Source organism: Takifugu flavidus, chromosome 21, assembly GCF_003711565.1.
Source record: "Takifugu flavidus isolate HTHZ2018 chromosome 21, ASM371156v2, whole genome shotgun sequence".
Taxonomy (NCBI): domain Eukaryota; kingdom Metazoa; phylum Chordata; class Actinopteri; order Tetraodontiformes; family Tetraodontidae; genus Takifugu; species Takifugu flavidus.
Genome location: NC_079540.1, coordinates 5,792,763 through 5,812,798, shown reverse-complemented (window position 1 = coordinate 5,812,798; position 20,036 = coordinate 5,792,763). Strand labels below are relative to the sequence as shown.

The following is a 20,036-nucleotide window of genomic DNA, read 5'->3' as shown; positions in this document are numbered from 1 at the left end:
CCTCGCCCAGAGGGAGGAGGCGGATGGGGGAGGGGAGGCAGTTTAAAGCATGTGTGCGTACGTGTGAGAGCCTGAGAGGCGAGAGGATGATGTGAGAAAATGTGAAAAAAAAAGAAGTGTGGCCTGCCGGTGACCCCACTGATGTGTGTGTGCGCCAGTTTAATGAATGGGAACCTGTGACTCATCAGAGTGGCGTGCTAATAGTCCTGAGCTGAAGGAAAGGATGAGCGGCCCTCGCCACATCAACAGACGCCGCGTTCCCCGGTCAGGCGGGAACCTGTCCTGGTTCCCAGCGGTGCCAGCTCGACACCAACAGGAATTTCTTAACGGGCTTTGGGTTCACCCCAAAGGTGGCGCCTTCCTGAAAGCTCTCCGAGGCGCTCGGCCAGATCGGAACCATCCGCCTCGGCTGACTTTGAAATTTCTGGAATCAAACAAAAATAGATTCTGTAAAATGGGGAGGTTTTGATGTGGTTTCCCGTCGCAGAGCAGAAAAAAACAGATTAAATTTTAGTTATTTGGGGGCTCTTTTTTTCATTCTCCGTGTCTTTGTTTTGCAGCTGGTTCTGGATCCCTCCAAGGACCCCAGACTCCTCAGTCCACCAGTAGTTCAATGGCAGAGGGGGGAGACCTGAAGCCCCCCACCCCGGCCTCCACACCACACACACAAATGCCTCCGATGCCTGGCGCCAGGTACAAATCAGAACCTACAATAACGTGTTTCCTTAAAAATCTAGAAACGCGTTTCCTGATAACGAACTGATTCTCCTCCTCTTACAGGAGTAGCGTTAATCTACAGGATCCATTTGCTGATGGCGGCGATCCAGCGTTTTCAAGAAGGAACGCCATGACTCCCAACTCTCAGGGCTACCAGCCAAGCATGGGTGGCCCAGAGATGATGGGCCGAATGGGTCCGTACGAGTCCAACAAGGACCCCTTCGGTGGCATGAGGAAAGGTGGGTGACGGTCCTGGGTCGGATGCTGAAGGAGTTTGGCATGAAGGTGAACCTAAATGATTCTTCTGATTCCAGCTGGAGAACAGTTCATGCAGCCAGGGCCCAACAGTGGGATGGGAGAACAATACAACAGAGGCCCGCCCGGGCCGATGGCTAACATGCAGATGGGTCAGAGGCAACAGTATCCGTATGGATATGACCGAAGGTAAGCACCAAGCTTGTCCTCTTCTGTCAGGGGAGGGGGGCCGGTTTTCGTTTTGCTCACACGTGTGTGTGTGGGGGGGTCCACAGGCAGGAGTCGGGGATGGGCCCTGACGGCAGTATGGGACCAGGGGCTCCTCAGCCAAACATGATGCCTTCTGGAGCTGACCCAGGGATGTACTCACCCAGCCGCCCTCCGCCACAGCAACGGTCCGTACCCTTTTTTTTGTTGTTGTCTTTGAACTACAGGTTTGTCAGACATCTGTAATGTAAATGTTTTTTTTAATTGCGTTTAGGCATGACTCCTATAGCAATCAGTTCCCTGGACAAGGAGCTCCCCCTGGTGGCCCGTATCCAAACCAACAACCAGGAATGTATCCTCAGCAGCAGCCGGTACGAACATTCTACTGATGGTGTTTTTTTTGTTGTTTTTCTTTACTACTGTGGTTCTGTTTTTTCATGCCACTCATTGCAACAATGAAATTTGTCTTCAGAACTACAAGCGACCTGTGGATGGAGGGTACGGACCTCCGGCGAAGCGTCACGAGGGTGAAATGTACAATGTGCCCTACAGTGGTCAGCAGCAGCCAGGACCTCAGTCTTCGGGGCCTCAGGGCCAACAGGACATGTATAACCAGTACAATGCATACCCTGGTGGGGACCGCAGACCACCGGGCCCACAGAATCAGTTCCCCTTCCCCTTTGGTCGTGAGCGAGGACCATCGTCCGGAGGCCCCAACTCTCAGTCTCCAATGCCTCCCCAAATGATGGCGAGCTCCATGCCTTCAGGTCCCGATGGGCCTCAAGGCCCAATGTGGCAGAGCCGCAATGAAATGGGCTACCCCAACTATCCGAACCGACAGGGGCCTCCTGTACCGGGCCAGGGCCCTGGGTACCACGGCATGAACCGCTCAGAGGAGATGATGCCCTCAGACCAACGCATGAACCATGAAGGTCAGTGGCCCAGCCACGTCAACCAGCGACAGCCACCGTTCGGCCCTGGTGGGTCCGGACCTCCCATGACCCGACCCCTGCCATCCACCTACCAGACCTCCCAGAACCACATTCCTCAGGTGTCCAGCCCAGCACCCATGCCCCGGCCAATGGAAAGCAGGACGTCGCCCAGCAAGTCCCCCTACATGCACCCGGGGATCAAAGTGCAGAAAGCTGGACCCCCAGTACCGGCCTCCCACATCGGCCAGGCGCCCGTGCAGCAGCCCATGATCCGACGAGATGTGGCCTTCCCTCCTGGCTCCGTGGAGGCCTCACAACCTCACCTCAAGCCCCGCCGGCGGCTCACCATGAAAGACATCGGTAACAGAACCTTTTTGTGTTTACCTGAGCAGAACCTACTCGGAATCACGACTGCAAAGACCAATTCTGTCGTGTTCTTTTTTTTAACAGGAACTCCAGAGGCCTGGAGAGTGATGATGTCCCTGAAGTCGGGCTTGCTGGCTGAAAGCACCTGGGCCTTGGACACCATCAACATTTTACTGTACGACGACAATAGCATTTCTACTTTCAACCTGTGCCAGGTGAGCCACGTCCAGCACCGGTACGTCCCTGCTAGCCACAGAACCCTTTTCCTGACTCTCTTCCTCTCATTCCAGCTACCTGGATTCCTGGAGCTGGTGGTGGAGTACTTCAGACGCTGCCTCATAGAGATATTTGGCATCTTGAAGGAGTATGAAGTGGGAGATCCTGGACAGCGTACCCTCATAGACCCCAATGCTGCTGAGGACTCTGACAATGACCTTCCCCTGCCAGAGGGCGATGGGATGGACTTGGTGGAGGACGACGAAGAGGACGAGGAGGTGGAGGAATCAAAGGCCAATGCTGACGCCTCACTGGTCCGCGTGAAGCAGGAAGAGGAGAGTTCGCAGAAACACAAGTGTTCAGAGGACGAGGAAGAGGACAGCGAAAGGGAGTCTTTGATAAAGGAACCTAACACCTCTACCTCAGGGTCGTCCCAAGACCCCGGCCTCCATTCAGAGAGGCCCCGACAGGCTAGTAAATTTGATAAACTACCCCTCAAGGTAGTGAGGAAGAAGAATCCCTTCCTGGTGAACCACTCGTCCAAGCTCGGCCAGAGGCAGAACTTTGACAGCGGCCTGATACACTGGAGCATCGGTGGCGGCGACACTACCGACCACATCCAGACCCACTTCGAGAGCCGGGCGGACCATCTCAAGCAGCGAAAACGCAAACCTGCTGCCACGGAGAGTCGCAAGAAGGCCCAGGTGACGGAGGCCGTGACGGAAAACTCGGAGAAATCCAACTCCGGCCTGGAGGAGAAGCCTCAGCGACAGCCTCAATCCTCCGGACCGCAGAAGTCTCCCTCAGAGAAGGCCCCTCCTCCTCTCATCGCCACCATCGACGACGTCCTCTCCGCCCGCCCGGGGTCCATCACAGAGGAAGCGGTCCGCGGCGGTGCCGAGGAACAGAAGGAGAACGGCAAGTACCTGTTCAGCATCAACCCAGAGCTCCAGAGCAGACGCAACGTCAAGATCCTGGAAGACGAGCCTCACAGCAAGGACGAGACGCCGCTGAGCACGCTATCGGACTGGCAGGACTCGCTGGCCCGCCGCTGCATCTGCGTCTCCAACATCGTGCGCAGCCTCTCCTTCGTCCCCGGCAACGACCTGGAGATGTCCAAACACCCCGGGCTGCTGCTGCTGCTGGGCCGCCTGGTCCTGCTCCACCACAGGCACCCCGAACGCAAGCAGGCACCGGTCACCTACGAGAAGGAGGAGGAGGAGGACGAAGGCGTGAGCTGCGAAAGAGACGAGTGGTGGTGGGACTGCCTGGAGGTGCTGCGGGAGAACTGCCTGGTCACGCTGGCCAACATCTCGGGCCAGCTGGACCTCTCCATCTACTCGGAGAGCATATGCCTGCCGCTGCTGGACGGCCTCCTCCACTGGGCCGTGTGCCCCTCGGCGGAGGCCTTGGACCCCTTCCCCACTCTGGGGCCGCACGGCTCGCTCTCCCCCCACAGACTGGTCCTGGAGACCCTCAGCAAGCTCAGCATCCAGGACAACAACGTTGACCTCATTCTGGCCACGCCGCCGTTCAGCCGCCTGGAGAAGCTGTACGGCTCGCTGGTGCGCCTGGTCGGCGAGCGCAAGGTGGCCGTGTGCCGGGAAATGGCGGTCGTGCTGCTGGCTAACCTGGCGCAGGGCGACAGCCTGGCCGCGCGGGCGATCGCCGTGCAGAAAGGCAGCGTGGGCAACCTGCTGGGCTTCTTAGAGGACAGCCTAGCGGCTACGCAGTACCAGCAGAGCCAGAGCTCCCTGCTACAGATGCAGGGCGGGCCTCAGTTCGAGCCCACCAGCGTGGACATGATGCGGCGTGCGGCGCGGGCTCTGCACGCCCTGGCGAAGGTGGAGGAGAACCACTCGGAGTTCACGTTGTACGAGTCGCGGCTACTGGACATCTCCGTGTCCCCACTAATGAACTCTCTGGTGTCCCAGGTGATCTGTGACGTACTGTTTCTGATCGGCCAGTCATGACAGCTGTGGGAGAGGTTTCCGCTATGCCTCTCTCACCCCCCGCCCTCGCTCCCCTAACTCTTTTTGTGCGTATGTGTGCGTCCGTTGCGTGTGAGTGAGAAGAGCAAAGTTTTTTTTTTTAATTTATGCAAAATCACCTCGGATTCCTCTGTCTTTTTACCCCCCCCCGCTTCACTAAAGGAAGGAATATCATGAAGTAGCTGTGGATTTTAAACGTATGGATAACGATACTGACATAGAAGAGCAGATCGGGACCCGGGCGTAGGACGGAGTCCGCTGCCCGCCCCCACCCCCCACCCCCCCCCTGCGGAAAGTACTTGTTTTTTAATGAAAAAATAAAAAACCTTCAGAAAAAAAAAAGAAGAAACTGTAACCAAAGTTGCTGTCTCGTTTACAGTGAGTTTGGGGGATTCGTGCGCTCGCGTCCTCCCTCTCTGGGGGGGGGGGAGTCAGGGTGGGGGATCAAGCAGGGGGACGGGGGCACGGACTAAGTGCAACGGTTCACGCTGGGAGGCTACGTAGACCCGGACGGTGTGGTATATTTGCTGTAACTTTGGACGCTCTATACTCGGCCCCGCAGGAACCACGTGATGGGCTGTGAACGGACGACTGTCATGGGAGGCCTGTGCAGTAGATTGTAGGACTTTTTCTGTACTGTACACCTTAAAAACTGTAAACATACTGTAATAATACTGTTTCACACTGAGATACGCTGGCTTGGCAGCAAACTGTAGTTTTTAAAAACAGTTTTAGTTGATGTTGACGGAGAGAAAAAAACGACGGCTTTCCCCCCAAAGTAATGGTGAACCTACAACACCCCGACCTCTTTGTCCCTTGATTGTATGACTTGACCCTTATATAAAGAAGTCACCTCTTTAGGACTGGTCCTCGACTCTAGATGCAGTCCGAGCTGCAGTGTATATATGATGTTGTACATTACACTTCTATCTCTTTCTCCACTTCTTTTGCTCTTCACTGTTTTTAAAAAAAAAATAAAAAAAAATCCCTTGACGATTTCCAAAATCCTCCTCCCCCCGCCTCCCCGCGTCAAGCACGCCATGTGATGAGACGACGCTCTTTCCGTCATCGAGGCGCCGGCTCGCGTGGCGCCCCGGGGGGAGTTTTAGCTGCTGTCCGAACCCCCCCCCTCCTCCACCACCACCACCACCACCAACAACAACAACAACAGCAAACGTCAAGTTTCAGTTTGTCTACGGTCTGTAAAGGAATATAAGAGACGTGTCTGCGGTTCCATTCGAGCTCCTCTATAAATGACAAACTAGACCTGGATGAAGAAACCGTTTTAATTTTATTTTGTTTATTTTTTTCCAGTGATGCGGATTCTGCATATTTGTATTTCAGATGATGTAGCTAAAAACTTGATGTAAATTCCTCTTTTTTTCCTTTTTTTTTTTGGCTTAATGAATATCATTTATTCAGTATGAAATCTTTATACTATATGTTCCACGTGTTAAAAATAAATGTACATTAAATCTTCGTAAGACGTTTGTTGTGAATTTATTCTGTCACAAACATTCTGTCCCAGGATTTGGGACACTTTCATCCATGTTTGGACACTTCAGGATCAAAAATGGGAAATTCTTGACGGCACAAAAGCCTCAGCGGTGCTGGGCGGAGCTACAAAAGGAGTGGGCGGAGCTAGAAACTCAGCTCGGTAATGATTGGTGGGACAGACCGGTAGCGCCGCCCTAATCTGGTCTCAATGGGCGTGCTTGAGAAACGTGTTGTCAATTATGCTTCTGGTTCCCCAGCTGTGGACCCGCTCCACCGGGCTGTACCCGAGCCTGACCCGGACCAAGAGCTGTGGCAGCCGACCTGCTTTTATATTCCTGTCTCCCTCTCGTGGAGGGAAGGAGCAGCGTTACTTCGCTGACATCTTCCGTCTTTGAGGGGACCAGAATCTGATGTTCCACTCGCACCAACTGAACTTTAGTCCCGCTGCCTCGTGTTGAAATGAATCGGGACCATCTAATCTGGCGTCAGGCAGCTTTAATCATCGGATTTGAGCAGACAAGTCGTCCCTCGTTAATCGCGAGACCAGCTGGTTAATTAACGGACACCTTCGCGCGTGCAGTACCGCTTGTAAACACCAGAGGGCGTCAATGCACCACAGGACAAAGCCACTTTAGTTTAAGACTTTTATTTGAAAACAGCGACTCGCAGCTGCAGGACATCAGAACCACCTAATTCCACTTCGTCAGGCTGCTCCCTGGACGACCGCCCCGGTGCATTCTGGGAGACAGCCTTTCCTGCAAATGCACGGCCTGCTGCGGTTTCCTCTTGCCAGGCTTTGTCAGGCGTCTGATGGCGAAGCCTCCCAAGTGATCCGGGATTTCCAAGACCCTGGTCGGGGCGTACTGGACGCTGGGGTTTCCGGAGGGCCTCTTCCTGGGGGCACCGGGGTTCTGGGCTCTCTTCCCGCCGCTGGGTGCCGGGACAGTGTTTGTGCTTTTGAAGAACTTACTGTTCCGGCTTGCACCGGAGTTGAGGTCCTGTGGCGACTCGCTGTCCCCCGATATGGACTTGTAGCGTCCCTGGAGCCACCGACCCTGGGTCGACATGAAGCGCTGCGGTTTGGCGGCGTCGCTGGCGCTCACCTTCCTGCCACGGCCTTTGGCCGACGTTTGCATCTGGACGTACTCGCCGTCAATGAACAGGGCCGAAGAGGTCATCGGGGACGAGGGCCTCTTCCTGGGGGTCTGGGGGGAGGCCCGTCTGCTGGGGTCCGCTGGGTTCTGCCCGGTTCTGGTGGAAGGGTACATCCCAGCCTGCCGGACACTCGCGTCAGGACACGGTTCTACCTACAACTTTCCGCGTTGCCATCGAACGCCTCGTTACCTGCCAGCTGAAGCCCGATGGCGGTGGCGACGGCCTGCTCTGCACCACCGGTTTTAAAGGGCGGCCATTTTGAGGCACCTGGGGGAGAGCTCGCCTGTAGCCGCCTCCGGTCCGACTCGGGCCGTCGGCGCCGACGGGTCGCACCACCTGTCTGAGTTGATTCTGGGGCTGCGGCGCCCCCTGCAGTCCTCCGGCGCCGCCATCCTGCCTCGGGAAGAGCTTAGCTGCAGCAGAGAGCAGAGGGTGAGCGCCCCCCCAGACCGCCACCGCCCAGACCGCCACCGCCCCCCCCCCCCCCAGACCGCCACCACCCCCCCGCCGTGGTCACGCTCACCTTGCGTTCCCAACAGACAGCTCACAGACGCGGCGTGAATCAAACAAACGAGCAAAAACCTGCGGGGAGAAGAAGCGGATCAGAAAACGACCACGGAACCGGAAGCGCGGCGGCGAGAACTCACCCCAAATGAACTCCACAAGCCATCCTGGGCCGGCACCAGCAGACACCTGCTCACCGGCGCCGCCCGCGCGCCTTTTCTAGCCACCTGCGTCCAATCAGAGCTGAACGAGCTGACGGGCCTCAGGTGTGAGGCGCTGCTGTCACCTGCTTCCTGCCAGCATGATTCCACTTCCTGTTCCTGCTGAGAGCAACAGGAGGTCACGACTGTTGCTGGTGAACTCTGATGAACCAGCAGAGGATTGTGGGTAAGAGTCTAAAAATAGACGCAATATTTCATTAACAGGAAGATGTCTGTGATCATTCCTGTCCTGTCTCTCTCTCCCCTCTATCTGTCTCTCTGTCTGTCTGTCTCTATCTGTCTGTCTGTCTCTATCTGTCTGTCTCTCTATATTTATCTGTCTGTCTGTCTGTCTCTCTATCTGTCTGTCTCTCTCTATTTATCTGTCTGTCTGTCTCTATCTGTCTGTCTGTCTATATTTATCTGTCTGTCCCTATATATTTATCTGTCTGTCTCTCTCTATTAATCTGTTTGTCTCTATATTTATCTGTCTGTCTCTCTCTCTCTCTCTCTGTCTGTCTCTCTCTATCTGTCTCTCTCTCTCTTTATCTGTCTGTTTCTCTCTATCTGTCTGTCTCTCTATTTATCTGTCTGTCTCTCTCTATTTATCTGTCTGTCTCTCTATTTATCTGCCTGTCTCTCTCTATTTATCTGTCTGTCTCTCTCTTTATCTGTCTGTTTCTCTCTATTTATCTGTCTGTCTCTCTATTTATCTGCCTGTCTCTCTCTATTTATCTGTCTGTCTCTCTCTCTATCTGTCTCTCTCTCTCTATTTATCTGTCTGTCTCTCTCTCTCTATCTGTCTCTCTCTCTCTATTTATCTGTCTCTCTCTCTCTCTATGTCTGTCTCTCTCTCTATTTATCTGTCTCTCTCTCTCTTATCTGTCTGTCTCTCTCTCTCTATCTGTCTGTCTCTCTATATTTATCTGCCTGTCTCTCTCTCTCTATTTATCTGTCTCTCTCTCTCTATTTATCTGTCTGTTTCTCTCTATTTATCTGTCTATTTCTCTCTCTCTATCTGTCTGTCTCTATCTGTCTGTCTCTCTATATTTATCTGCCTGTCTCTCTCTCTATCTGTCTGTCTCTCTATATTTATCTGCCTGTCTCTCTCTATATCTGTCTCTCTCTCTATATTTATCTGCCTGTCTCTCTCTCTATCTGTCTCTCTCTCTCTCTATCTGTCTGTCTCTCTATATTTATCTGCCTGTCTCTCTCTATATCTGTCTCTCTCTCTATTTATCTGTCTGTCTCTCTCTGGCTGGGCTAAAGCTAAAATGCTAACCTTGGATCGCCGTGAATTATATCAATATGATCTTTGATCTTCAGAAATGTTCCTTCTGCTGAGCTTTGATGTGAGGCCGGCGCTGCAATCGAACCAGCGACCAGTCAGTCGGCGCTCCGCTAGCAGAATCTGGGGGACGGTTCTGCTCATGGGTCGTCAGGGCTCCTCGTTAGTCTCCGTCACCTTTCATCATCTCTCGCCGCCGTCGGCCAGAATTAGAATTTACAGTCTTATTTTTCATGCTCTTCTCGGAGACGTCGCCTCACATGCGACAGCCAGATGATGGCGGCGGCGGCGCTAACATCAAAGGCACAATTTCCTGTGAGAGGACACGTTGGTGAGGAATTCTCTCCGGAGCAGTTTTCCAGATCCCTTCCATCCCGCTTATCCGCGCAGACACACGGAAACGAGAAATCAGTGGAATCAGGACAGGACGCGTTTCCAGCGCTAGCAACGCAACGTTAAGGCGACTTCTGAGCGTTGAAATGATCCCGAACGATCCCGCCACGATGACCTGGATAAACACGCGTTAATGAGGAATGATGAGGCCCCGTTAGTCGGGCTAAATGCTCGCCGGGCGCTCGTCTTCATATTTCTCCTGTTTCTAGCATGCTAGCTTCCTCGGCTAACGTGCTGCCGTGGCGGTTTGCTGTAGCATTTGGACAATTAGCCTCGTTTCATGTTCCGACTGTGTTTGACAGCCAGATCCTTCATGTTCACAATCAGCTAGCAACGTTTAGCTAGGTGGCGATAGCCTGGTAGCGGAGCAGCTACGCTTGTGTCGCCGTCTCCATCCAGACTCGGAGCAGATGGTGTCTCATCTCCGGGAGAATCTCCCCTTTGGCCCCCAAACTGTTCTTCCCTCCTTCCCACCAATCTGCTTCCCGGGTCCCTGATGGGAGCACTGCCCCCCCCCCCCCCCCAGCATCTGCTCCGGCGTTTGAAATAACCAAAGTCCTCCTGATGAACTTGAGGCTCCGCCCCCCAGGAGGGCGAGGGGTCAAACGACCTGCGGAGAGGTCACGGCGACACGTTCCAGCTGAATTTTTCACATTTCGCTGCTTCGTCTTTTGGGTTCGGAATTTCCGGATGTAAACGAAGATGTTGTTGCTGCTGATGAGGCAGGAAACGGAATCTCGCTCTGGAATTTAAAGCGACGTTCCCACTAGAATTCAGGATGTCTGCGACTTCGTGTCACTTGTTCTGTTCAGATGGTTAAAAAAATCCTGGTCTGGATTCTGTCTGGATCCAGTTTGGAGCCTGATTCAACCAAACAGGAACCTCAACAGGAACCAATCAAATAAGGCAAAATCTGACATGTACGTGGTCCCTGAACGCATCGCCGGAGGAATCAATCCCAGTTTTCCTCTCGTGTCTGCGCTTAAATAGCATCCAGGGTGTGTTCGGGAAAATTAGACGACAGAAAAGCAACTAGCACTAGCACTTTAACTTTAGCACTATGCTAGTTAAAGTAGCATAGTAGCACTATGCTAGTAAAAGTGGTGCTTTTTCCTACTTCCCATTTAGGAAGTGGCATATGGAGACTAAAGACCTGCTAGGAGACCTCTTTCTTCTGCCTCTTAAGAGAGATGATAAATTACCACGACGACGGGGGCGTTCCCACCTTTGAACGCCATTTTTCAAGTAATAGTTGGACGTGTTTCCAATTTTCTCGGGATCTCCAGACAAAAAGGAAAATGAGAATAACGTTGAGATAACGTAGTGTTAAAGGAGCTGTTGGCACCTTTTTCCTGTGCGTATGAGGGTTAAAACCACACGCTCGCTAATGCTAATTAGGAATTAGTGACAATAAAAGGATTGATGGAGCATTTCTGGATAAATTGAAGCTAATCTTTCTTATCTTCCATACGACTGTTTATCTAATTTAGCTGTTCTCTGCTGCGCTCAGCCAGGTTTAATCCCGAGCGTCTCGGAATGCCGGACTATTGTTCCGAGTCGGCTCACCGACGCCGGATGATGAAGTAGCGCCAGAGCTGCCGGTATCTCATTCTTTCTTCAAAACGGGTCAAGGCCATTTATAATCAGTGGCACCGCGGGCCTCATTTTGTTTCTCGGAGAGCGGAGGGTCTATAATGAGACGCGGCACATCGTTCGTCTTCATCCGCCGTCGTTCTCCGAAGAACAAACCAGGAATCTTCAGCTCTTCCCAGCGTTCCCAAACAGAGACGTGTGTTTAATTGAAAAGTCCCCCCATAAACAACCAGCAGAACAACAAAGCAGAACTTCTGACAGGCCACATGGATCCAGGCTGGGCCAGCTGGGTGAGGAGGCCCAGAGGGGGGGGGGGGGTCCGGGTCGGGGGGGGGGGGGGTCTCCGTTTACAGTTGTCATCAATTCTGAGATCAATGGCGGGCGAATCGCTGGGCTTCAGAGGGAAGCTGCATTGTTGTGGTGGCTGATTTACACCAGTCTGTCTTCCAGGCCGGTCGGGACTTTGTTCGGAACATTTGTTTCTCGTTTTCCAAGATTCCGGGGGCCCGTCGTGGTCACGCATCGGGGCCTTTTGTTTCAGTGTCAAGAGCTGGAAGAATTCAATTCAGACACGTTGCATAAACAGAAAAAGACGAGACTCAGCAATGAAACGCAACGTCTGAAAAGAGTTTAAGAGGCTGAAAAAAGTCAAGCTAAACTACGTGCGTTGCTCAAATAAATGCTAGCATGTAGCATGTAGTTTATATCACCTGGAGTGGCTCAGTGAGTGATATATCTACTGCTGATGCTAATTAATTGGAGGAATATGATGCTAACTGTCGTACGAGCGGCATAAAATTAGCTAGCGCTGTCTTTTTCAGTGCGGCTTGTGTTTTACATCAGACTTGTTGGCTAGTTTTTAGTTTTTACGTCTTACGTGGGAGCTAGCAAATGAAGGCTAAATGTTATGTGCTGCCATTTCTTACATCTACTAAGAAGAGTTATGATAAATTGTCACGTTGACGGGTGCATTCCCACCTTGGAACGCCATTTTTCACATTATAGTTAGCAACACAGGCTAAGTCATATCAAATTAGCTGATATTAGTGCTGACACTCACTAATTTCTTTGTAATCCAGAGAGAAATGATAAAACATGAAGCTAGCTGTTATGAATTCACACCACACGAGTTAGTCAAGACAAGATGCTAAAACAAACCTCTTTTATTCGTTTTTATTGTTTATAGTTGGGCAGAATTGTTCCATCACATCGTGCATTTTCACAAAAACGTGCGCTAACACTTTAGCATCCACGGGTTTCAGCGCTCGTCACCTCCCACCTCTGTGAAAGTGATGAATGGGGGTGTAGCTAGCTTTAATGGCGAGGGGGGAGCTAACATGTTTAGCCACATTGATAAAGTGAGCAGCAGAACAATGGCTGGTTCCCCACTGGAACCACTTCTGAAGCTTTATTCAGCTGCTCTGACTGGGCCGACTGGGCGTGATTGATCGGGGGAGGGTGATGGGGGGGGGTGGGGGTGGGGGGGCACCGGGAGCCTGGTAAATTATTTCATTGATTCATGTCGTTAAAGAAGGAAAAAACAACCTTATTTAACCGGAGCCGAATGGAAATCAGAGCGTATCTGATGACTGTTAGCGAAGGCTAGCGTGAATAACGACGCGTGTTCTTCGTTCTGACGTGTGTCACAGGTACGGTCGGAGGTGGGGGGGGGGGTCGGAGGTGGCGGGGGGGTCGGAGGAGAAGGAAAAAGGAGAAGTTTAGAAAAAGGTTTCCTCGCCAGAATCAAGAGGGGGACGTCTGAGACGGGAGGAGCGCTGTAATTGGAGCCCCTTTTTCTGCCTTTAACGAGCCCCTCTGCCGCCCCGGTAATGAGGACCGTCTGGTCCCGTCTGAGGGGCTCCGCTCCTCGCCGCCGTCCTGCCGGGACCGGCTTCTGGCGAGCAGACGGACACGGGAAGGGCCGGCCCACTAATCGACGCTTTAATAAGTAAAAATGGCGTTCAGATGCCGATCCTTCCTCCGGCTGACCCGTGGGTGGTGACACATGGGGGGGGGGGGGGGGGGAGGGGGGGGGGGGGGGGGGCGTCTCCGGGTGGTCCCGGTAATCAGGAGTGATGACCCAGGCGGCGGGCGGATCGGAGCGACCGTGTCATCGTGGCGGCCATTATGGATGGCGGGGGCAGAACGGAGGTGACGGCGAGACGCCACATGAGCGGAGACGTCGGGAACGTTTCAGGATCTATTGTGTCACCGAGGAAGTGTTTGGTTCCCGGGGGGGGGGGAGGGGAGGGGAGGGGGGGGCAGCAATCAAGCAGTAAACACTTCTGAGCAACTGTGGCCCCGCCCCTTTCTCACCTTCCACATCAAAGCACCCGTTGCTTTCAGACAAACCAAGAGGTCAGAGGTCACTTTGGGGCTAACGCGTTAGCCACCCTGATGCTAAGGGGGAACTTGAAACCCCCCCTGAGATGAAGCATCAAAGGCCAATCAAAAGGACGAGGCTGGATCATCTGTATCTTATCACGGGGGGGTGAAGCCCCCTAAACAGAAAAACATGGACTCTCCCTTCAAAGAGCGGCTGAAGACAGGGGGTGGGGGGGGGGGGGGTGGGTCCTCTCGGGGGCTGGTTCTCATCACGCTGACAATAAAACCCCAACAGCTAAAACAAAGCTGTGCCCCCCCCCCCCAGTCCAACCGCTGGTGGTTTTTAAAGAACTTTGTGGGTTTTATTTCCTCTCTGTACCCTGAGGGGCTAAAGAACGAGGGGGGGGGGGGGGCACAGATAAGACAGAGTGAAGAGTCCAGCAGCTAGAGGAGGGTCCGGGGGGGGGGGCACAGATAAGACAGAGTGAAGAGTCCAGCAGCTAGAGGAGGGTCCTGGGGGGGGGCCACAGCGTATTTACAGCAAAATCTGTACAATATTTACACCAGCTCAGCGCTGACAGAAGCGTCCGCCCGTCACACGTCGCCGTGGCCCCCTGGGTCGGGCGGGGGCCCGGGTCGGCCTCGAAGCGGTAGTGGTACCCCTCCCACACCTCCCTGCAGGTGTCCCGCAGCTCGTAGACCCGCTTCTTGATGCCCTTGCGGTTCAGGTACAGCACCAGCAGGAAGACCAGGCCCACGAAGCCCAGGACGATCCCCAGGAACACGTAGGAGGTCTGCAGGGCCAGGTGGGCCCCCCCGCCCCCCTGGTGGCAGCCCAGGGCCAGGGCCCCCACGGCCAGCAGGGACGTGTTCCTCATGCTGGCCGGGAAGGCGCACGCCAGCCCCCCCGCGTCCCCCACGCGGCCCTGGGACCTGTTGAGCCACAGCGCCAGGGCTTCGATCCCGCACCTGCACACGAACGGGTTCTTCCTCAGCAGCAGGACGGCGCCGGGGACGGAGTCCAGCTCCCTCAGACCCTCCTCCGGAACCGTCTTCAGGGCGTTGAGGGTCAGGTCCAGCTCCTCCAGCCGCTCCAGGCCCGACAGGGTGGCGTTGTGGAGCGCCACCAGGGAGTTGTTGGCCAGCTGGAGGCGCCGCAGGCCGCCCAGGTGGGAGAAGATCCGGGGCGGGAGGAAGACCAGCCCGTTGTTGGACAGGTCCAGTCCTCGCAGGGTCCCCAGGGAGCTCCAGCGGAGGGAGGTGGCCAGGTCCATCACCGAGGAGTGGTTGTAGAGGGCCCGGCTCAGGTTGAGCTCCTGCAGGGACTGGTTCTGGACGGTGAAGGCCTCGGGGTGGATGAGCGCCAGCTGGTTGCTGCTCAGGTCCAGAGAGCGGAGACGGGGGAGCCCGGAGAAGGCGCGCGAGTCCAGCGCCGAGATCCTGCGAGCGGGGGGAGTCCGGAACGCGTTTTACAGGATGAAAGGGGTTAAATATTCAAGTTGGATCAGAACCTTTACCTGTTGTTGCTCAGAGACAGGTTGGTCACGTTCTCCAGGCCCCGGAAAGACTCGGAGCTGATCCGGATCAGCTGATTCCCAGTTATGAACAGATTCCTGGTGTATCCCGGGATCCCGCTCGGGATGTCCCGCAGCTCCCTGGACACGCATTTGACGGTGTGAGCCGCCTCGGAGCACTCGCACCGCGGCGGGCACGACGCGCACGCGGAGGCGAGCAGCGCGCACAGGAGGACGCGCAGCATGTTCGGATCGGGTCCAGGATCGGCTCGACTACAGGCGGATCCTCCGGGACATCGTCCTCGTCCGCGGTCCCGGCTGGGAATGAGCCTCAACTTTGCAGCTCCGCGGAGGAAAGTGCGCGCGGGGGGGGCGGATTTCCATGAGAACAGAGAGGGGGGGGGGCGTTTGATCCTGAGCGGGGCGTCGCTTCTCCCGCAACAATGAAGTTAAAGACGACCACCGCCTCGCGAGGGGATGTGCGGGGAGGGGATGTGCGGGGAGGGGCTTCGCTCCTGCGGGGTCCCCCCCCTTCACCCCCAGTCCCCCCCCCCCAAAGGTTTAACATTTAACACGCGCTGAAATCCAAAATACGAGACGAAACTTTATTTCCCGGACTTTTAAACTATGATGCGTTTCAGCATCGACGTCATTTTCATCGTTTTAAGGTCTAAAAGCTGATTTTAAGCTCGTTAAAGTGTCTTTTCCAACACTTCTTCAGGCGCCTCCTCACCCACCCAGGTGGTGCTGGGGGGGGCGCTTTGATCGTCCTCCTCTGAAGGCGACGCTCAGCAGGACGGAGGTCCGAGGTGTGACCCCTGCGGCCCCCCGGACCACTTTCCTTATTCCGACTAACAGGAGTCTGACAGGAATCGGGTCTAAAGCGGCTCCAGAACCCGAGGGGGCGGGGCTTACACTCGGACAGGGGCGTTCATAACAGCACCACGGGTCTCCGCATTCCTGGACCGGCTCTTGGATACCAGACATCCCAGCAGGCGACAGGTGACGTCGGGTTCCAGGACGTTAGCATGGCTAGCGAGCTAGCGTGGCTACATCACAAACCGACCAGAACCAGAACCAGACTCAGAACAAGGGCTCCTTTATTCAACCAACAGTTATTTACAGTTTGATTCGTCTCCGCTCCCAGTTCCGGTGACCTGGGAGCGGAGTTACAGGATGCAACCTTAAACCGCTGATTCCTCCTGGAAGTTTAAAGGTTCGCCTCCGTACCCGTGTGAGAGAGACCTGGAGAGGAAGATCTGGATGACGGAGAAGCGGCGGCGGCGGCGTGGACGAGTTGTCGACGGTGATTGGACCAAGACTAGTTATTGCCATAAACCACTTCCTGTATCAGCCAACAGGAAGCTCCAAACCAGGAAGTTGGTGGATCATTTCAGACCGGATTAAGCGATCTTTGCCGATGGGATGGTCACGTATTGCACGGGAAGGAAGGGGGCGCTCGCGCACGCTCCCCTCCGCTGCCACGTTAGCGACGCGGTCGGGCACCGAGCTGATATGGAAAATGAATCACCTGGTTTGAGCATCGACAGGCAACGTGTGTGACCTCCGGATTTTAATTCCCCGGGATTACTGAGCTGCTGGGGGAGCAGCGGGAGCGACGCTGGGGGCGGGGCCTATCCAGCGGGAGCGACGCTGGAGGCGGGGCCTATCCAGCGGGAGCCGGTGAGCGTGAAAGTCCCGAGGACGGCGGCTACCTGCTGCTTCTGGCAGCGGCGCAGACAAAGAGGCGGCTCAGTGCCTCCAACAATGAGGGGATTTGAAGTTGCTCGCTGAAACCGTGGCAACGGATTTAGCGAGCCGAACGCCGGCGGGCCCTTTCGGTTAAAACTCTGGTGGGTAACGTGCTCGGGAACGCACCGCTGCTTATTGATCAGAGGTCCAGTGGGATACGGCGCCACCGAGTGGCGGGAATTTAGAAGCCAAGCACCGAATGACGTTCGCTAACAAGGCAGATTATGTAAAAGCCTGTTTAGCTAGCACCCGCGGAGGGGGACCCGCCTGTTGTTTAAGGTTAAATTGACGCACCGGCCCTTTAATTTAGCGTGGCGACACTGACCCGCCGAGACGTTCATGTTTCCCCAACATTCATGCACGTGAAGGCAACACGCTGCTGGATACAGCTGAGTGACACAGTTTGAGATGGTCTCCTGCATTTGGCACCAGTTTAACATTCATTCGCTACAATCTGTCGTTCTCAGAGGTATGAGCACATTTATGAGGCGCTACGTGCGCGTGTGTGCACGTCTGTGGATAAAAAATAGTTGTTTCTGGCAAACAGGACGCGTGTAGAAAACCGCTACTCGCTGCTGTGCTGCAGCTCGCACGAGGAGCTGCGTTAGTTCAAGCGTGAAATGGAGGAAATTCCCCAGAAAGGCAGCTAATCGACTTAGCATGTCCGCGCTCCGCGCTATCAAAACGGCGCTCTGGAAGCACAGACACATGGGATTACAGCAAAGTAAGGCGTGGAAGCGTTGCCATGGCGAGGTCGAGGTGGGTTCCGACCAATCCGGTGCGTTCCGATGATTCTGGTAGCTATGCTAGTGCGGGTTTGTAGTCAGTTTTCTCAAAAATATCAACTCGTCATACTTTTCTGCTCCAGGCTCCGCCTCCAAAGCGGCGAGAGCAGCGAGCGCGGCGCTCTCCAGATGCGTGGCCGCGCACGTCTCCGAGAGGAAGAAAAAAAAAGTCCGTCATCGACAGGTCGAAGGCGTGTCCGACCCCCGGGGGTCCCCAGCGGGTCACCGCAGGTTGATGGCGAGGGCCGCGGTGAGGACGGCGCCCAGTAGCATCAGGAAAGGCAGCCAGGTCTTCAGAAACCCTGCACAGCTGGGAGTGGGGAAGGGCTGAGGTTATTGTCCAGTAACCGCGGCAACGGCCCATTGGCAACACACCATTTGTCAATGTTGAATTTCAAAGAGGCCACGTGGTGCGTTCAGGTTCATCCGAGAGCTGAACCAGCTGGTTCCTGCTGTTGTGGCAATAGTTACTCATTTAATCGGGTTCATTTCTCGGCCTCACGCTCGATGCTATTAGCAGCATCTCGTCGTCAAACTGGGCTCCTCACCTGACGTGTTTCCCGTGGACCAGGGCCAGCAGGCAGAGGTTGACCATGTTCCACGAGGTGCTGTTCTCGTACCGCATCAGGTTCAGCGCCATGGCAACATGAGAGTGACAGTTATCGCAGCAGAGGTTGTGCTGTTGGGGACAGACGGAGGCGATTAGCTTCACGTAGGGGGCGTAACGTCACGTCAGTGGGAGCATCACGCACCATCCTGTGCTTGTACTCCTCAGAGGCGTCGTGAACGGCCGTATCCCAGGCGTTGGAGCCGCTGGCGTAGACTTTGCTAACGTCGAGCATCCAGTACCTGCCATCAGAGAGGCAAACTCAAGCTCTGAGCCCGAAAACATGTGACCACAACGACACCAACTCATCCGCCACTCACTTGGTGGGTCTTCCGAAAGCCATGTTGTCTTCCTGAAAGAGAGAAAAGCATCACAGCAGAGTCAGCAGTCGCTTCGCTGCGAGGATCTTTGACTGCCGATGCTAAATATTAGTGCAGGAAATCAAAAACAAGCCATCGATGAATTCAAAGGTGCATATTTCTGCAGTCGTCATTGGAAACGGAGGACGCAGGGGTGTGCTCGCATGGTGTTTGTAGGCCTTAATCATCACGATGCTCTGCATATTCAGTAATTATCCTCAGTAGCTTTGATGGGGAAATGCTAAATAATGCACAACAAAGCGCAGCGTGTGCTCTCCTATAACCACACTATCTGTCAGCCCTGTTCTATCACACAACCAGCTTCTGTGGATCTTCGGGGAGTTCTGTCAGGCCGAGTTTCTGTCCAATTAGATGTGAGGCATGTGCGGTAAAGTCTGCCCATTTGGGTCTGCGTTGACTGGGTTGGGAGAACCAGGTTCGGTTCTGTGTCCTGGTCCGTTCAGAAAACAGCCAGGCCGCTTCAGCATCGCTCACCGAGACAAAGTAGGGCCCGGCGAAGTCCCGGATGATGCCGGTGGAAGTGCAGATTCCCATGTGGCCGATGAAAGGGAAGAGCCATCTGAGGAAGAGTTTAGAAGAGTTTTAGCAATGAGCTACGCATCTTGTGCAGGACATACAAACATTTGGGCTTGTTAAACACTGGTCGTCATCACGTAAACCTACTGGGAAGCTCTACTGGGAGGTTTGACCATGTCAACAAGCTGTTTGGTTTACAAAACCCGATAAATGACTTGATCTAAGACATTAATAATCGATGTCAAAATAGGGAAACTACACAGTAGCATCATAAAATTAAGAAAAGTTGCAAGGCGCTACCTCACATTTCTTTCCAAACACATTAACATTTGATATGAATTCGACGAGCTTCATAAGCTTTAATGGCGAACTTTCCCCTCGATGGTCCAGTTTGTAGCTGTTGCGCTTGTTTGTGCTATTTTAATGTCCAACCGACATATTTGCAACACTTTTGAGTCACAACCAAAAGTAAAAGCTGTGGCATTTATGCTTCTGACACGAACTGTAAAATAAATAAATAAATAAAGCCGAACGGGGCTTTTTATTGGGATAAAGCCGTGATCGGGACGTCTCTGCTAGCTTGCTAAGCTAATACAGATGTCACTTCGGCTCATCTTCCGGGTTTATGTTCGAACGCCGACGGGCACATCGGCGGTGAAAACTCACGATAACACGGGGATAGGTGTCCACACAATGCAGTACGGATACCGACTGGCCCCTGGGTTAATTTTCTCAGACGCTATGCTGTAATTCTTCATACTGTCTTTGTCAACAACATCCGCCATCACCAGCTGCGGAAATTGGACTTCATTTGTCTCCACTTTTAGCTGCGTCAAGTTAGCA

At 54.2% G+C, this 20,036-nt stretch overlaps 4 protein-coding genes and 1 long non-coding RNA gene across 9 annotated transcripts in view; 2 read left to right on the top strand and 3 right to left on the bottom strand.

Annotated features, from left to right (window-relative positions):
* The window catches only part of arid1ab (AT rich interactive domain 1Ab (SWI-like)), a 32,641-nt gene extending 26,473 nt beyond the window's left edge, over positions 1–6,168 (top strand). For all 3 annotated transcript variants that reach the window (XM_057020804.1, XM_057020803.1, XM_057020805.1), the window contains 8 exons: positions 561–693; positions 781–956; positions 1,032–1,161; positions 1,248–1,367; positions 1,454–1,550; positions 1,652–2,471; positions 2,562–2,692; positions 2,768–6,168. In XM_057020804.1, the coding sequence (XP_056876784.1) occupies positions 561–693; positions 781–956; positions 1,032–1,161; positions 1,248–1,367; positions 1,454–1,550; positions 1,652–2,471; positions 2,562–2,692; positions 2,768–4,666 (3,506 nt within the window). In that variant the 3' untranslated portion in view covers positions 4,667–6,168. The remainder of the gene's footprint in view (positions 1–560; positions 694–780; positions 957–1,031; positions 1,162–1,247; positions 1,368–1,453; positions 1,551–1,651; positions 2,472–2,561; positions 2,693–2,767) is intronic.
* Positions 6,169–6,820: 652 nt separating this feature from the next.
* On the bottom strand, positions 6,821–8,161 carry LOC130518323 (translation initiation factor IF-2-like). 2 transcript variants are annotated; one of them, XM_057020827.1, is made up of 4 exons: positions 7,984–8,021; positions 7,839–7,918; positions 7,526–7,797; positions 6,821–7,455 (listed from the first exon to the last, which is right to left on the bottom strand). In XM_057020827.1, exons 1-4 carry the CDS (start codon positions 8,004–8,006, stop codon positions 6,871–6,873), a joined length of 960 nt encoding a protein of 319 aa, XP_056876807.1. In that variant the 5' UTR covers positions 8,007–8,021; the 3' UTR covers positions 6,821–6,870. The 2 variants fall into 2 exon arrangements, with proteins under 2 accessions (XP_056876807.1, XP_056876809.1); XM_057020829.1 differs by having other exon boundaries at positions 6,825–7,455; positions 7,526–7,749; positions 7,860–7,918; positions 7,984–8,161.
* LOC130518328 (uncharacterized) lies at positions 7,970–9,732 on the top strand. Of its 2 annotated transcripts, none has more exons than XR_008947991.1 (2): positions 7,970–8,227; positions 9,367–9,732. It is a non-coding gene; the product is annotated as an uncharacterized LOC130518328 (long non-coding RNA). The 2 variants fall into 2 exon arrangements; XR_008947992.1 differs by having other exon boundaries at positions 8,092–8,227; positions 9,310–9,732.
* A 2,740-nt stretch (positions 9,733–12,472) lies between these two features.
* Positions 12,473–15,575, bottom strand: tpbga (trophoblast glycoprotein a). The gene is made up of 2 exons (XM_057020818.1): positions 15,157–15,575; positions 12,473–15,079 (listed from the first exon to the last, which is right to left on the bottom strand). Exons 1-2 carry the CDS (start codon positions 15,396–15,398, stop codon positions 14,140–14,142), a joined length of 1,182 nt encoding a protein of 393 aa, XP_056876798.1. The 5' UTR covers positions 15,399–15,575; the 3' UTR covers positions 12,473–14,139.
* Positions 15,576–16,236: 661 nt separating this feature from the next.
* Positions 16,237–20,036, bottom strand: tmem222b (transmembrane protein 222b). The gene is made up of 6 exons (XM_057020833.1): positions 19,860–20,036; positions 19,152–19,236; positions 18,618–18,649; positions 18,443–18,539; positions 18,239–18,369; positions 16,237–18,000 (listed from the first exon to the last, which is right to left on the bottom strand). The coding sequence occupies exons 1-6, from the start codon at positions 19,976–19,978 to the stop codon at positions 17,913–17,915; spliced, it is 552 nt and encodes a 183-aa protein (XP_056876813.1). The 5' UTR covers positions 19,979–20,036; the 3' UTR covers positions 16,237–17,912.

Excerpts from the sequence above, each read along its gene's own strand:
- LOC130518323 (XM_057020827.1), bottom strand. The coding sequence starts at position 8,006 with ATGGCTTGTGGAGTTCATTTGGG. Across the intron at positions 7,919-7,983 it reads GCTTGTGGAGTTCATTTGGG|GTTTTTGCTCGTTTGTTTGA; the intron begins GTGAGTTCTCGC and ends TTCTCCCCGCAG. Across the intron at positions 7,798-7,838 it reads TGAGCGTGACCACGGCGGGG|GGGCGGTGGCGGTCTGGGGG; the intron begins GGGTGGTGGCGG and ends CGGTGGCGGTCT.
- tpbga (XM_057020818.1), bottom strand. The coding sequence starts at position 15,398 with ATGCTGCGCGTCCTCCTGTGCGCGCTGCTCGCCTCCGCGTGCGCGTCG. Across the intron at positions 15,080-15,156 it reads CTGTCTCTGAGCAACAACAG|GATCTCGGCGCTGGACTCGC; the intron begins GTAAAGGTTCTG and ends CCCCGCTCGCAG.
- tmem222b (XM_057020833.1), bottom strand. The coding sequence starts at position 19,978 with ATGGCGGATGTTGTTGACAAAGACAGTATGAAGAATTACAGCATAGCG. Across the intron at positions 18,370-18,442 it reads AGGAGTACAAGCACAGGATG|CACAACCTCTGCTGCGATAA; the intron begins GTGCGTGATGCT and ends TGTCCCCAACAG. Across the intron at positions 18,001-18,238 it reads GTCCACGGGAAACACGTCAG|CTGTGCAGGGTTTCTGAAGA; the intron begins GTGAGGAGCCCA and ends CCCCACTCCCAG.